This window comes from Trichechus manatus, unplaced genomic scaffold (genome assembly GCF_000243295.1).
Source record: "Trichechus manatus latirostris isolate Lorelei unplaced genomic scaffold, TriManLat1.0 scaffold00056, whole genome shotgun sequence".
Lineage (NCBI taxonomy): Eukaryota > Metazoa > Chordata > Mammalia > Sirenia > Trichechidae > Trichechus > Trichechus manatus.
Genome location: NW_004443992.1, coordinates 8,341,740 through 8,355,598, shown reverse-complemented (window position 1 = coordinate 8,355,598; position 13,859 = coordinate 8,341,740). Strand labels below are relative to the sequence as shown.

At 37.4% G+C, this 13,859-nt stretch overlaps 1 protein-coding gene across 2 annotated transcripts in view; it reads left to right on the top strand.

Annotated features, from left to right (window-relative positions):
• The window catches only part of ORC2 (origin recognition complex subunit 2), a 155,490-nt gene that overhangs the window by 71,536 nt on the left and 70,095 nt on the right, over nt 1-13,859 (top strand). For both annotated transcript variants that reach the window (XM_023732975.1, XM_023732976.1), the window contains 3 exons: nt 6,332-6,427; nt 10,428-10,544; nt 11,104-11,191. In XM_023732975.1, the coding sequence (XP_023588743.1) occupies nt 6,332-6,427; nt 10,428-10,544; nt 11,104-11,191 (301 nt within the window). The remainder of the gene's footprint in view (nt 1-6,331; nt 6,428-10,427; nt 10,545-11,103; nt 11,192-13,859) is intronic.

The following is a 13,859-nucleotide window of genomic DNA, read 5'->3' as shown; positions in this document are numbered from 1 at the left end:
TATGGGGTTGTTAACCAATGTCATAAAACAACATGTGTACTACTGTTTCATGAGAAACTATTTGTTCTGTAAGCCTTCACCTGAAGTACAATAAAATATAAAAAAAAAAAAAAATTGGTGTCACATTGTTTTACTTTGCATTCCTTTAATTATGACTGAGCTTGAGCTCTTTTAGAATGTTAATTTATTAATTGTTTTTATTGACCTGTGAATTGCCTATTCATGTCCTGTGTACATTTGTCTATTGAGCTATGTATTTTTTTCCCTAGTGATTTGCAAGAGCTTTTTAAATATTGAGGAAACTGCCCTGTTTTATACATGTTGCACATAAATTTTCAATTAATTATTGACTTTTTAATTTGTTTTTTTAGTTGAGATATAATTCATCTAACTATAAAACTCATGCCTTTAAAGTGTCCCATTCAGTGGTTTTTAGTATATTCACAAGATTGTACATCCCCCCACCACCACCATCTAATTCCAGAACATTTTCATCACCCCAAAAAGAAACCTTGTACCTAGTAGCAGTTACTTCTGCTGTTCTTCTCCCCCGAGCCCTTGATAACCGCTAATCTGCTTTTTCTCTCTGGCTTTGCCTATTCTGGATATTTCATATAAGTGGAATCATACAGTATGTGGCCTTTTGTGTCTTGCTGCTTTTACATAGCATAATATTTTCAAGGTTCATCTGGGTTGTAGCGTGTGCTTTATTCCTTTTTATGCCTAAATATACTCTGTTATACAGGTACACCACATTTTGTTTATCCATTCATCAGTTAATGGACATTTGGGTTATTTCCACTTTTGGGCTGTTATGAATAAGGCTACTGTGAATGTTTGTGTACAAGTTTTTGTGTGAATTTATTTTCAGTTCTTTTGGATATATAACTAGGAGTAGAATTGTTGGGTCATATAGTAACTCTGAGGAGCCCTGGTGGCAGAGTGGTTAAGTGCTCAGCTGCTAACTAATCGGTTGGCAGTTTGAACCCAGTAGGCACTCCGCAGGAGAAAGATGTGGCACTCAGCCTCCGAAAAGATTTACAGCCTTGAAAACCCTATAGGGCAGTTCTAGTCTGTCCTATAGGGTCGCTATGAGTCAGAATTCGACTTGACGGCAGTCAGTATGGTATGGGTATAGTAACTCTATGTTTCACTTTTTGAGGAACTGCCAAACTTTCCCAGAGTGGCTGTACCATTTTACATTCCCATCAGCAATTTATAAGGGGTCCAATATCTCCATATCCTTACCAATACTTGTTACTGTCCATCTTTTTTATTATAGTCATCTTGTTGTTGTGTGCTGTCAAGTTGATTCCAATCCATAGCGACCCTGAAGGACAGAGTAGAACTGCCCCGTAGTGTTTCCTAGGCTGTAATTTTTACAAGAGCAGATTGCAGGTTTCTTCTCCACTGAACATCTGGTAAGTTCAAACAGCTGACCTTTCGGTGAGCAGCCAGGTGCTTGCCATTGTGCCACCAAGACTCCTTATAGTCATCTTAGTAGGTGTGAAGTAGTATCTCATTTTGCTATTGTTTTGTTTTTGATATATATGTTTTAATTTTTTATGTAGTCAGCTATATCAGGAATACATATGCATTTTTTTAAAAAATGTTTTCAAAGCTAAATAAGCATTAACTCCACACAGTTGATTAAAAGAAATCACAATCTCTACCACTTCCTCCTTTCCATTTCCCCTTTCTCTGCTGTAAAGACTTTCAGTTCTTTTAACCAGTGCTTCTCAACTGGGAGCAAGGGAACATTTGGCAATGTCTAGAGGTGTTTTTGATTGTCACAGCTGGGGGGAATGCTGCTAAGTATCCTGTGATGAACAAGACAGGTCCCCGAAATAAACAGTTAGTCCAAATTTTCAATAGTGCTGAAGTTGTCAAACCCTACTTTTAACTGATTCTTTTGGTATTTACCTCCACATCTTTTAGTAACTTGCTGTTTCTTAATTTTTCAGTTTTAGACATTATATAATAACCTCTTTGAAAGATAAGAATTTAGCTCTTTTCTTCCCCCACCCTCCTATTTTCTAAATATAATTGTGTTGTAATTGTGGAGAACTCATTATTCAGATTTCTCATTATTGTGAATCACCATGTAAGCTATTCAGAGCTGAGTTTTGTGGTTAACTGTGATTATTTTGTCTTCATTCTTTTTTGTTTTCCTTGGAGTTCATAATTATCCCCTCCCCCCTTTTTTTTTTTTGCTTTGTTTATTATGTACTTTGTAATTCACCCCCCCCAACCAATTCTCTATCAGTTGTCTAAATCGCCTTTCAATATCTTCATTCATATCAGTTATTCTATCAATTTAATCTTCCTGAAAAAGGGGCTCTTGGAACTTCTGACTGACCAACTTACAACCTGGACTATGTTGCACTCTTTGTTTGGTGTACTGTTGTCATCTTGGCATCTCCTTTCACTATTATCCTGGGAATTCTCTTTCCCTTTTTCTTCTATGGATCTACTGTTTCCTGTACCTCCATGTATTTACTCTTTGTTCCTAGTATTCTGAAATTTCACAGTGATATTTCTTGGTATGGGTTTATTTCACCCATTGTGTGGAGCAGTAAGCGGACTGTTTTGATTTGAAAACTCATGTCTTTCAGACGGGAAAATTTTCTTGAATTGTTTTTGTTCATTAGTTTTGCCCCTCTGTTTTATCTGCTCTTTCTGGAGCATTCAGCATTCTGGATGTTGAGTCTCCTGGAATGGTCCTCCTTCCTCTCCCATTTGTCAGCTAGTTTTCCTCTTGCTTTACTTTATGGGATATTTCATCAGCTTTACCCACCAATCAGCTTGAGTTTTCAATTTCTACTATTGTATTTTATATATCCAGAAGCTTTTTTTTTTTGTTTTCTGAAATTTCTTTTTAAATAGGAGCCTATTCTTTTTCTTTTTTTTGAAACAATATCTTCTCTTATATTTTTGAAAATGTTAATGCTAATTTGCTTTATTCAGAAGCAGTCATATGCTCAGATCCCTTCCCCTTCTCCATGCAGCTGGATAAAGGACTGGGGATTCTAGAAGGATAAAAGACAGTTTATACCTGGCAGCCACCAATTTATTTTTCTTTGTATACACTGATTCCTCCAAATTGTTTTTTTTTTTCTTTTTTCTGTTTGTTTATTTTGGTTTCTCTTTTTCATGTTGATGGAGTTCCTCAGATGTATGCTAATCTTCTCCCCCCCCTCCCCCCGCCATATTTATTAGTAGGGAGTTGAAATGAGAAGCTCTGACCATGTTAGCAGGGCTGGTTGACTATGAAGTTCACTATAGGGTGATCTCACTGGGCTATTCAGTTGAGGAACCTCCCAAGTCCATATCTTTAAGTCTTTCCTCATGGGGTAGTCAAATTCCCTGGAGAAAACTCTTCTAGTCCTCTAACTAGAGGGCTGGCTGCTAGAATTCTGGTGGCCAACTAGGGAGAGAGAGCTTGAGGTCCCAATATCCAGTAAGGCATACTTCATTTAATTTTCCTGTTTTCACTATGGTACTTTCCAATCCCAATTGTGTCTGGTGGCTGCCAGGTAAAAACTGTCTTTTATCCTTCTAGAATCTCCTTACCCAGTTGTGTGGAGAAGGGGAAGGGATCTGAGCATATGACTGCTTCTGAACAAGACTTTTGACTCAATTATTTCTCCAGTCTTTTACCCAGTTGTGTGGAGAAGGGGAAGTGATCTGAGCATATGACTGCTTCTGAACAAGACTTTTGACTCAATTATTTCATTTTGAAATAATTTCAGACTTAGAAAAAAATGTTCCAAAAATAGTCGGGTTTGGGTTTTTTTGACCCATCTATGGGAAGCTTTTTAGAAATACAGCTTCCTGGACCCTGCCCTGAAGATTCTAATTGGATCAGTCTGGGTTGACACACAGTACTGTATGTTTTTTAAAAACGCCTTGAATAACTGCAGTATGCATCCAGATTTAGGAGCTACTTTCTTAGAGATTGTAAAGATTAGGGAAAACCAAAATGAAACGAAACCCATTGCCATCGAGTCTATTCCAACTCATACCAACCCCATAAGACAGAGTAGAACTGTCCCATAGGTTCCCAAGATGTGGCTGGTGGATTTAAATTACCAACCTTTTGGTTAGCAGTTGAGTTCTTAACCACTCCGCCACCAGCCTCCTAAAGATTAGGGAAGCATTTACTTATTAATTCAATAAATACTTTCTTGTCCAATTTTAATGTATTGGACATTGTGCTGGGCACTGGTGATGAACCATTTCAGGAGATAGCATATGATCAAGAACTGGTGGTACTGAAGGAAGCAATCCCAGCTGCACTGAAGGCATTGTCAAAAAACAAGACTCCAGGAATTGACAGAATACCAATTGAAAAGTTTCAACAAACGGATGCAGCGCTGGAAGCGCTCACTTGTCTATGCCAAGAAATTGGAAAGACAGCTATCTGGCCAACTGACTGGAAGAGATCCATATTTGTACTCATTCCAAAGAAAGGAGATCCAACAGAATGCAGAAATTATCAAATAATAGCATTAATATCACACACTAGTAAAATTTTGCTGAAGATCATTCAAAAGCAGTTACAGCAGTACATCAACAGGGAACTGCCAAAAATTCAAGCTGGATTAGGAAGAGTACATGGAACAAGGGATATCATTGCTGATGTCAGATGGATCATGGCTGAAAATAGAGAATACCAGAAAGATGTTTATGTTTTATTTATGGGAATTCTAGAACACTTAATGGTGCTCATGAGGAACCTGTACATACACCAAGAGGCAGTTGTTCGAACAGAGCAAGGGGATGCTGCGTGGTTTAAAATCACAAAGGTGTGCATCAGGTTGTATCCTTTCACCATATTTACTCAGTCTGTGTGCTGAGCAATAATCCGAGAAGGTTGACTGTATGAAGAAGAATGCAGCATCAGGATTGGAGGAAGACTCATTAACAACCTGCAATATGCAGATGACACAACCTTGCTTGCTGAAAGTGAAGAGGACTTGAAGCACTTATTGATGAAGATCAAAGACTACCGCCTTCGACATGGATTACACCTCAACATAAAGAAAAAAAAATCCTCACAATTGGACCAATAAGTAACGTCATGATAAATGGAGAAAATATTGAAGTTGTCAAGGATTTCATTTTACTTGTATCCACAGTCAACACCTATGAAAGCAGCAGTCAAGAAATCAAATGATGTATTGCATTGGACAAATCTGCAAAAGACCTGTTTAAAGTGTTCAAAAGCAAAGATGTCACTTTGAGGACTAACATGTGCCTGACCCAATCCATGGTGTTTTCTGTCTTCTCATATGCATGTAAAAGCTGGACACTGAATAAAGAAAAGCAAAGAAGAATTGATGCCTTTGAATTATGGTGTTGCTGAAGAATATGGAACATACCACGGACTGCAAGAATCAACAAATCTGTCTAGGAAGAAGTACAGCCAGAATGCTCATCGGAAGCTAGGATAGCAAGACTTCGTTTCACATACTTTGGACATGTTATCAAGAGGGACCAGTCCATGGAGAAAGATGTCATGCTGGGTAAAGTGGAGGGTCAGTGAAAAAGAGGAAGATCCTCAGCAAGATGGATTGGCACAGTGGCTGCAACAATGGGCTCAAACATAGCAACGATTGTGGGGATGGCGTATGACCAGGCAGGGTTTCATTCTGCTGTACATAGGGTCACTATGAGTCAAAATCAACTTGATGGCACCTAACAATAGCCTAACAGGATAAATGTTAGATTAGTGCTACACAGATGAGGGAACATCTTCCTGTAGCTTGGAGAATTAAGAATGACTTATGGCTAAGGTAAAAATTTGAGCCAGGACTTGAAACCTTAGCAGTTTCCCAAGTGAAAAAGTATGTTCTAATAAGAGGAAACAGCATGCATAAAAGTGAGGAGTTATGAAAGGTTATCGTATATTTAAGAAGTGATAAGAAGATTGATGTGGTGGTATATGTGGTGGGCAGTGGAGGGAAGTAAGGTTGGAAAAGTAGGTTGAGGGTGGATTATAAAGGACCTTGTATAGCATAAGTTTGGATTTTTTTCATGCAGTTGATAGGAAGGCAGTGGACTTCTGTAGATAGGAGAGTGATCTGTTCAGGCATTATGAATTTTTTTTTTTTTTTAAAGAAAATATAGGTGGCAGCAAGGGAAATAATAAGGAGAGTGGAAACAAGGTAATCATTGAGGAGGATGTTACAGTAATCTGATGGAAAAATCATGAAGATCAATAATAAGGCATGCATTGTTGTTATAACCATTCAGTGAATAAATCGTTTTCTACAGTCTCTAGTAAAAATAATTCTTTGTAATTCCTTTCCCTTGTGTTTTTTTCTAGGTTTGAAGTCCTGAGTTTTCTCATGTTGTGCTATAACTCTGCTATTGTGTATATGCCTGCCTCATCTTATCAATCTCTTTGTCGGATGGGCTCCAGGTGAGAAGAACAATCATCATTAACCTTCATATTCATTCATTTAACAGATATTTATTGAGCCAGGCTCTGTTCTAACTTCTGGTAATACAGCAGTAGACTTCTTGAAAAATTTTTCAGCATTAAAGAAGTATTTTCTAGGTGAACATTGAGTTAAGCCAAGACATTCAAGTTTAGGATTGTTTATGATGCACCTGGAGGAACCCTGGTGGCATAGTGGTTAAGTACTGGGCTGCTAAACTCAGCTGCTCCACGAGATAAAGATGTGGCCGTCTGCTTTGATAAAGATTTACAGCCTTGGAAACCCTATGAGGCAGTTCTGCTCTGTCCTATAGGGTCAGTATGAATCGACCAGGTGGCAGTGGGTTATGATGTAACTAATTATTCCCTGGATGCCATTTTTTATAAATCACTTTGAGTAAATAGTCCTACATATAGGGAAAGGAATGTGAACCTTCTCCTAAAATTTCTTTATACATTTCACAAATTATTGTCTTTGTGTTGGATAAGAAAATTGGCAATAGCACCGATCATCTGTGTGTTTCATTTGCGTGTGTCTGTTCTATGTGTCTCTTAGATTATAATCTTCAGTAAGTCAGAATTTCTAATAATTTGAACACACCTGGGCTGAAATTTAAATTTCCATTATAGAAAAAGAAATTTAAGTAGTATAGATTAGTTTGGGGACAGGAAATATTCAGAGTCGAAGACTTTCGACAAACTTAAAGTGGCTTAGAACAATACAGTTTTCAGTGGGTCAGTAACCTAGGCATGGTTTAGCTGGGTCCTCTGCTTAGGGTCTCACAAGGCTGCAGTTAAGATGTTAGCTGGAGCTGCAGTCTCATCGGGGCTCGACTGGGGAAGGATACACTTTTGTTGGCAGAATTCTGTTCTTTGTGATTATAGGACTGAGGGCTTCACTTCTGCTATCTGTGTGCCAGAGGCCATCCTTAGTTCTTTGCTGTGTGGTCTTCCCAAAATAGGCAGCCTACAGCATGGCATCTTGCTTCTTCAAAGCCAGGAAGAGAGTGAGAGAGAGAGAGACACAGAAGAAAACTTTCTTTGATGATTACCAGGGTAGGGAGGAAGGGAGAGGGGTGTTCACTAACTAGATAGAAGACAAGAATTATCTTAGGTGAAGGGAAGGACAGCACACACTACGGGGGAAGTCAGTACGACTGGACTAAACCAAAGCTAAGAACTTTCCTGAATACAACCAAACACTTCGTGGGACAGAGTAGTTGGGTCAGGGGACTGGGAACCATAGTTTCAGGGGACATCTAGGTCAATTGGCATAACAAAGTTTATTAAGAAAGTGTTCTGCATCCCACTTTGGTGAGTGGCGTCTGGGGTCTTAACAGCTAGCAAGCAGCCATCCAAGATGCATCAGTTGGTCCCAACTTACCCTGGAGTAAAGGAGAATGAAGAGCACCATGGACACAAGGAAGGTATTAACCCAAGAGACAGAAGGAGCCACATAAACCAGAGACTTCATCAACTTGAGACCAGAGGAACTAGATGGTGCCTGGCTACCACCAATGACTGCCCTGACAGGGAACACAACAGAGAGTCCCTGATGGAGTGGGAGAATAGTGGGGTGCAGAAGTCAAATTCTAGTAAAAAGACCAGACTTGGTGATTTGTTTGAGACTGGAGGGAGCCCAGAAGACATGGCCCCCAGACTGTTAGCCCAGAACTGAAACCATTCCCGAGGCCAACTCTTCAGACAAAGATTAGACTGGACTATTGGACGTAAAATGATACTCATGAAGAGTGTGCTTCTTAGCGCAAGTAGATACATGAGACTAAATGGGCAGCTTCTGTCCAGGGTGAGATGGGAAGGCAGAGAGGGTCAGGAGCTGGTTGAATGGACACAGGGAATCCAGGGCTGAAAGGAGGAGTGAGCTGTCACAGTATAGGGAGAGCAATTAGGGTCATATAACAACGTATGTATAAATTTTTGTATGAGAGACTAACATGAATTGTAAGCTTTCACTTAAAGCACAACAATAAAAATAAATAAGTAAATACATACAGTATCTTCATTTGCCTATAATAATATAATAAATGGCTAACAGAGTTCTTATCTTTAACCTAGAAACTGTTTTCAAGAGAATACACTATTTAAGCACTTAATGCTTATCTGTAGGTAAATTTATGAGTGACTGTTTTTGGTTCACTAAAACAAATCTGTTGAATCTCTAACTGGCAACATTTTAATAGAGTTAATAGAGTTTCTTGATAATATAACCAATGGCAGAGTTCAGTTATCTTCCAACTTTTGCTCACCTATTCCCTAAAAGAATTTTGAAAATTATGTACCCCTTGCACGTTTATAATGTTTTAAAGGTTTTCATTCTATCTTAAGTAGTTGCAAATGATATGATTTCTAGTATGTAAATATTGATGTGATTAAAAAAAACCTGTTGGGCCCCGATTTTAAATGTGTATAAACAACAACAACAAAAAACTATTGCCGTCAAGTCAATTCTGACATATAGCGACTCTATAACACAGAGTAGAACTGCCCCGTAGAGTTTCCAGCGAGCACCTGGTGGAGTCAGACTGCCAACCTTCTGGTTAGCAGCTGTAGCACTTAACCACTATACCACTAAGGTTTAATGAATTGTAAATACCACAGTGATTTGATAAATAAATGAACAAGTTCTTCAATAGTCTGATGTTACGTTATTCCTTTTTCTCCTTGAAATTTAATTTCCATTCCACTTTCTCCACATAATTGAATCTTAATATAATGCTATTTTATACTTGTGCATCTTGATCATCCAATCATACTTCTCGGCTACAAAATATATATATATATGTATATATAATTTTTTTTTTTTAATTTCCTGTTGATTATAAGGCACTAAACACTAAAAATTTTACTCTGGACTTGCTTACCATTACAAATATCCAAAGAAATTACTTGCTTAAAATAACATAGATACATTATAACTTTTGGTAATTATTAAACATACCTTTTTTGGAAAACATCTCTTAATGAGATGGAAAATAGGAGGTTGTTTATGGTACTGTGATTAAAGGGGGACTCACAGACAGCAGTATTTTGACATTTTTTTGCTTTGAGATTTCTATACCTCCTAGCAGTTCACCGTGATGCAATATGGAATGAGTGAGAGTTATGCCTTTCTTTTGTGATGAGGAAGAGGGATGATTGTAAAAAGGGTAGTTAGCTATTTGTGTTGTTGCCCTTGTTGATACCATCCACTGGAATGTATGCTTTAGGAGGGCATATGTGCCACTCACTCTTCCGGGTTTAGGTATTGTCTCAGTCATCTAGTGCTGCTCTAACAGAAATACCACAAGTGGATTGATTTAACGAAGAGAAGTTTATTCTCTCACAGTCCAGTAGGCTGCAAGTCCAAATTCAGGACGTCAGCTCCAGGAAAAGGCTCTCTCTCTCTCTTTGTCAGCTCTGGAGGAAGGTCCTTGTCATCAGTCTTTCCTTCATCTGGGAGCATCTCAGCGCAGGAACCTCAGGTCCAAAGGACGTGCTTTGCTCCCGGCACTGCTTTCTTGGTGGTATGAGGTTCCCGTGTGTCTCTGCTCGCTTCTTTCTTTTATATCTCAAACGAGATTGCATTAAGACACTATCTAATCTTGTCAACCTCATCAGTATAACCTTATCACAGTAATAGAATTTACAACACATAAGGAGATCACATCAGATTACATAATCATATAATACTGGAAATCATGACCCAGCCAAGTTGACAGATATTTTTGGGGGACACAATTCAATCCATGACAGGCATACAGTCATGAACAGGAAAAAATAAATAAAAAGCTAAAATGCTTTTTTTATTTAATTTTTTATGTTTTTAGCTGTTCATAACTGTATGCCTAAACCCAGAACAGTAAGTGGCACATAGTAGGCACTCAATAAAATATTTAAGGAATCAATAAATAAATTTATTGGAAGCAAAAAAGCTATTTAATGAATCAGGAAATCACACATGGTAAATACTGTATTTTCCTAGGGTTTGTGTTAGTGGGTTTCCACGGCAACATGAAAAACAGTGGAAAGAACTCTGTGGTCGAATAGTATTGGATCCCGAATTTATGGTGCAGCTTCTCACAGGGGTCTATTATGCCATGTAAGTAGTTGGAATTTGAAATTGTATTCTTCCTAATGTTTGGAAACTATTTTAAAACATTTCTCTTTCTTCCTTTTCAGTAGCATACATAGTTAATGCACACACTTGTTCCATGATGAACCTAGTATCTTGTTTTTCTAATGTGGATTTCTTTTAGTACTTTTAAGATAGCCAAAAATACAACGTAAATAGTCATTAAAATTAAAAGTCTAGAAATTGTTAGTTTCTCTTTATGGAAAACTGTGTATTTCTACCATGCTTAAATTTGTTCATAACCAGGATTTTCATGAATGCATTAAGTAGATTACTGAGAATATCAGCACATGATAAAAACCAGTTTATGAGAAGAAACATCTGTAAACTTTTTAAACATTAATATTTGAAATCTTCATTTTTTTCTTGTAACCAAAAACTGGGATGGCTTAGAAATGAAATGATACAAAAACTGATGTGAAAACCTTGTTTTAGAACCAAAATAGTAGGTCTTGGGACAATAAAAATGTCATATTAAAGATCAGAGATATTTGCTGCAGATAATAAATGATATGCTTCTTTATAGGTATAATGGACAGTGGGACCTTGGCCAGGAAGTCCTTGATGATATCATTTACAGAGCTCAGCTAGAACTCTTTTCTCAACCTCTATTGGTAAGTTATATTTACTCTTTATTAAACATGTCAGTATCTGAAAATCGCACTATTGGGTAAGATAATTCAATATGTAATATATGTTGTTGTTAGGTGCTGTCGAGTTGGTTCCAACTCATGGCAACCCTGTGTACAACAGAATGAAACACTACCTGGTCCTGAGCCATCTTTACAATAGTTGCTGTGTTTGAGCCCATTGTTGTAGCCACTGTGTCAGTCCATCTCGTTGAGGATCTTCCTCTTTTTCGCTGACCCTCTACTTTACCAAGCATGATGTTCTTCTCCAGGGACTGGTTCCTCCTGATAACATGTCCAAAGTATGTGAGACGAAATCTCACCATCCTCACTTCCAGGGACCATTCTGGCTGTACTTCTTTCAAGACAGATTTGTTCATTCTTCTGGCAGTCTGTGGTGTATTCAATATTCTTTGCCAACATCGTAATATAATATGTGAGGCAATGCAAATGAATGAAGGAAAAAAGATTTGTTCTGTAATAACAGTTGGTTAGCTGTTTGAGGGAAAACAAAATTGATTTACTTCCTCGCTACCTACCTCAATATATAATAATTTTATAATGATACATACCGAAATAAAGTTCAGGTAAATCAAAACATTAGATGTTTTGAGATACTTTAAGTAAAAGAGAGAAAGAAAAGTTATAAATATTGATTCAAATCTCTAGAGAAGGGAGGTCTTTCTAAGCTTAAGTGATGGGAAAAGTAACACACACACAAAAAAAGATCTTTTCACCACATAAACATCTAAATTCTAAACTGTCCGTTTTTTTAAAAGCAAAATTAATATGTAGTATGCAAACTGAAAATAGTATTCTCAGCAGACATGACAAGAAAAGGCCAATTAATGTTTGTTCTATATAAACAGATTTCATATGCCTCCTTCCTGTCCCCACCCTCCCGCCCAAAAAAAGTAATCTCCAAAAGGTAAATGATCAATTTTTAAGAAGTGTAAATATCCAATAGTATGGAATAAGGAAGGCAGAGGAAATCATTCTTTACGTTACCAGTGGCAGTATAACACAACTCAGAACATCCCTTTGCCGAAGCAGTGTGGTGATGTGTGTTTGTTTTTTGATACACTGCCCTATGCCAAGAACAATCTCATGTCTAGCAGTCTATCCTCTATCCTAGGAAACTCTTCTAAATACAGAAAAAATTTATTATAAGCACAACATTACCATGTTGTTTTTAATTACAAAGGAATAGAAATAATGTAAATGTTCCATAGCAGAGAATGGTTTGCATTATATTTACTTGATGAAATTAAACATTTGAGAATTTATATTAAAGAAAAATGCTACTTTGCGTTAAGTGGTAAAAGCAATATATGTCTTTATTTATTTTTATTGTACTTTAGATGAAGATTTACAGAGCAAACTAGCTTCTCATTAAATAATTAATACACATATTGTTTTGTGACATTGGTTGCCAATCCCACAACATGTCAGCACTCTCCCCTTCCTGACCTTGGGTTCTCCATTACCAGCTTTCCTGTCCCCTCCTGCCTTCTCATCCTTGTCCCTGATCTGGTGTGCCCATTTAGTCTCGTTTTGTTTTATGGGCTTGTCTAATCTTTGGCTGAAGGGTGAACCTCAGGAGTAACTTTATTACTGAGCTAAAAGGGTGTCTGGGAGCCATGCTCTCAGGGCTTCTCCAGTCTCTGTCAGGCCAGTAAGTCTGATCTCTTTTTTTTTTTTAGTTAGAATTTTGCTCTACATTTTTCTTCAGCTCTGTCCAGGACCCTATATTGTGATCCCTGTCAGAGCAGTAGGTAGTGGTAGCCGGGCACCATCTAGTTGTGCTGGACTCAGTCTGGTGGAGGCTGTGGTAGTTGTGGTCCATTAGTCCTTTGGACTAATCTTTCCCTTGTGTCTTTGGTTTTCTTTATTATCCCTTGCTCCAGAGAGGGTGGGACCAGTGGAGTATCTTAGATGGCCACTCGCAAGCGTTTAAGACCCCAGATGCTACTTACCAAAGTAGAACGTAGAACATTTTCTTTACAAACTATATTATGCCAGTTGAGCTAGATGTTCCCTGAGACCACGGTTCCCACAGCCCTCTACGTCTATTTTTTTAAAATCTAGATAACCAAAAACCAAACCCATTGCCGTCAAGTCGATTCTGACTCATAGGGTTGCTATGAAATCTTGATAGTACAGAAGAAATATACAAAATGCTAACAGTTGTCTAGGTGATTTGACTGTGGATGATTTTTATTTCTTTCCAATTTTCTGGTTTTCTAAGCTTTTTATAGTACTTTTATAATGGTATTTTTTGTGTTATTTATGTGTTTTCTACCGTCAGTACTTTAAGAGCAGTTTTTTTTTTAAATAGCCATTTTCTTTATATCATTTGTTATATTTAAGGTAAATATAAATTTATTGAGGTAGCATTTGCAATAATTCTTTGATATTTGGATTTCCATTTTTTTCTCATCTCAGCATAGCTAATTTTTACTCTAAGGATTACATTAAAACAAAGGAATAACAAACTTACATCATACTAATAATACTTTGTGTTTGTGAGACTTTTTAAATTCATAATTTTATCCTTGCAACAGTCTTGTAAATTAAATAGAGGTGACATTTCCAAGGCAATGTAGGTAAAGAGATTAGTAATCTCTAGTCCTAGAACATTCCTTTATTGTTA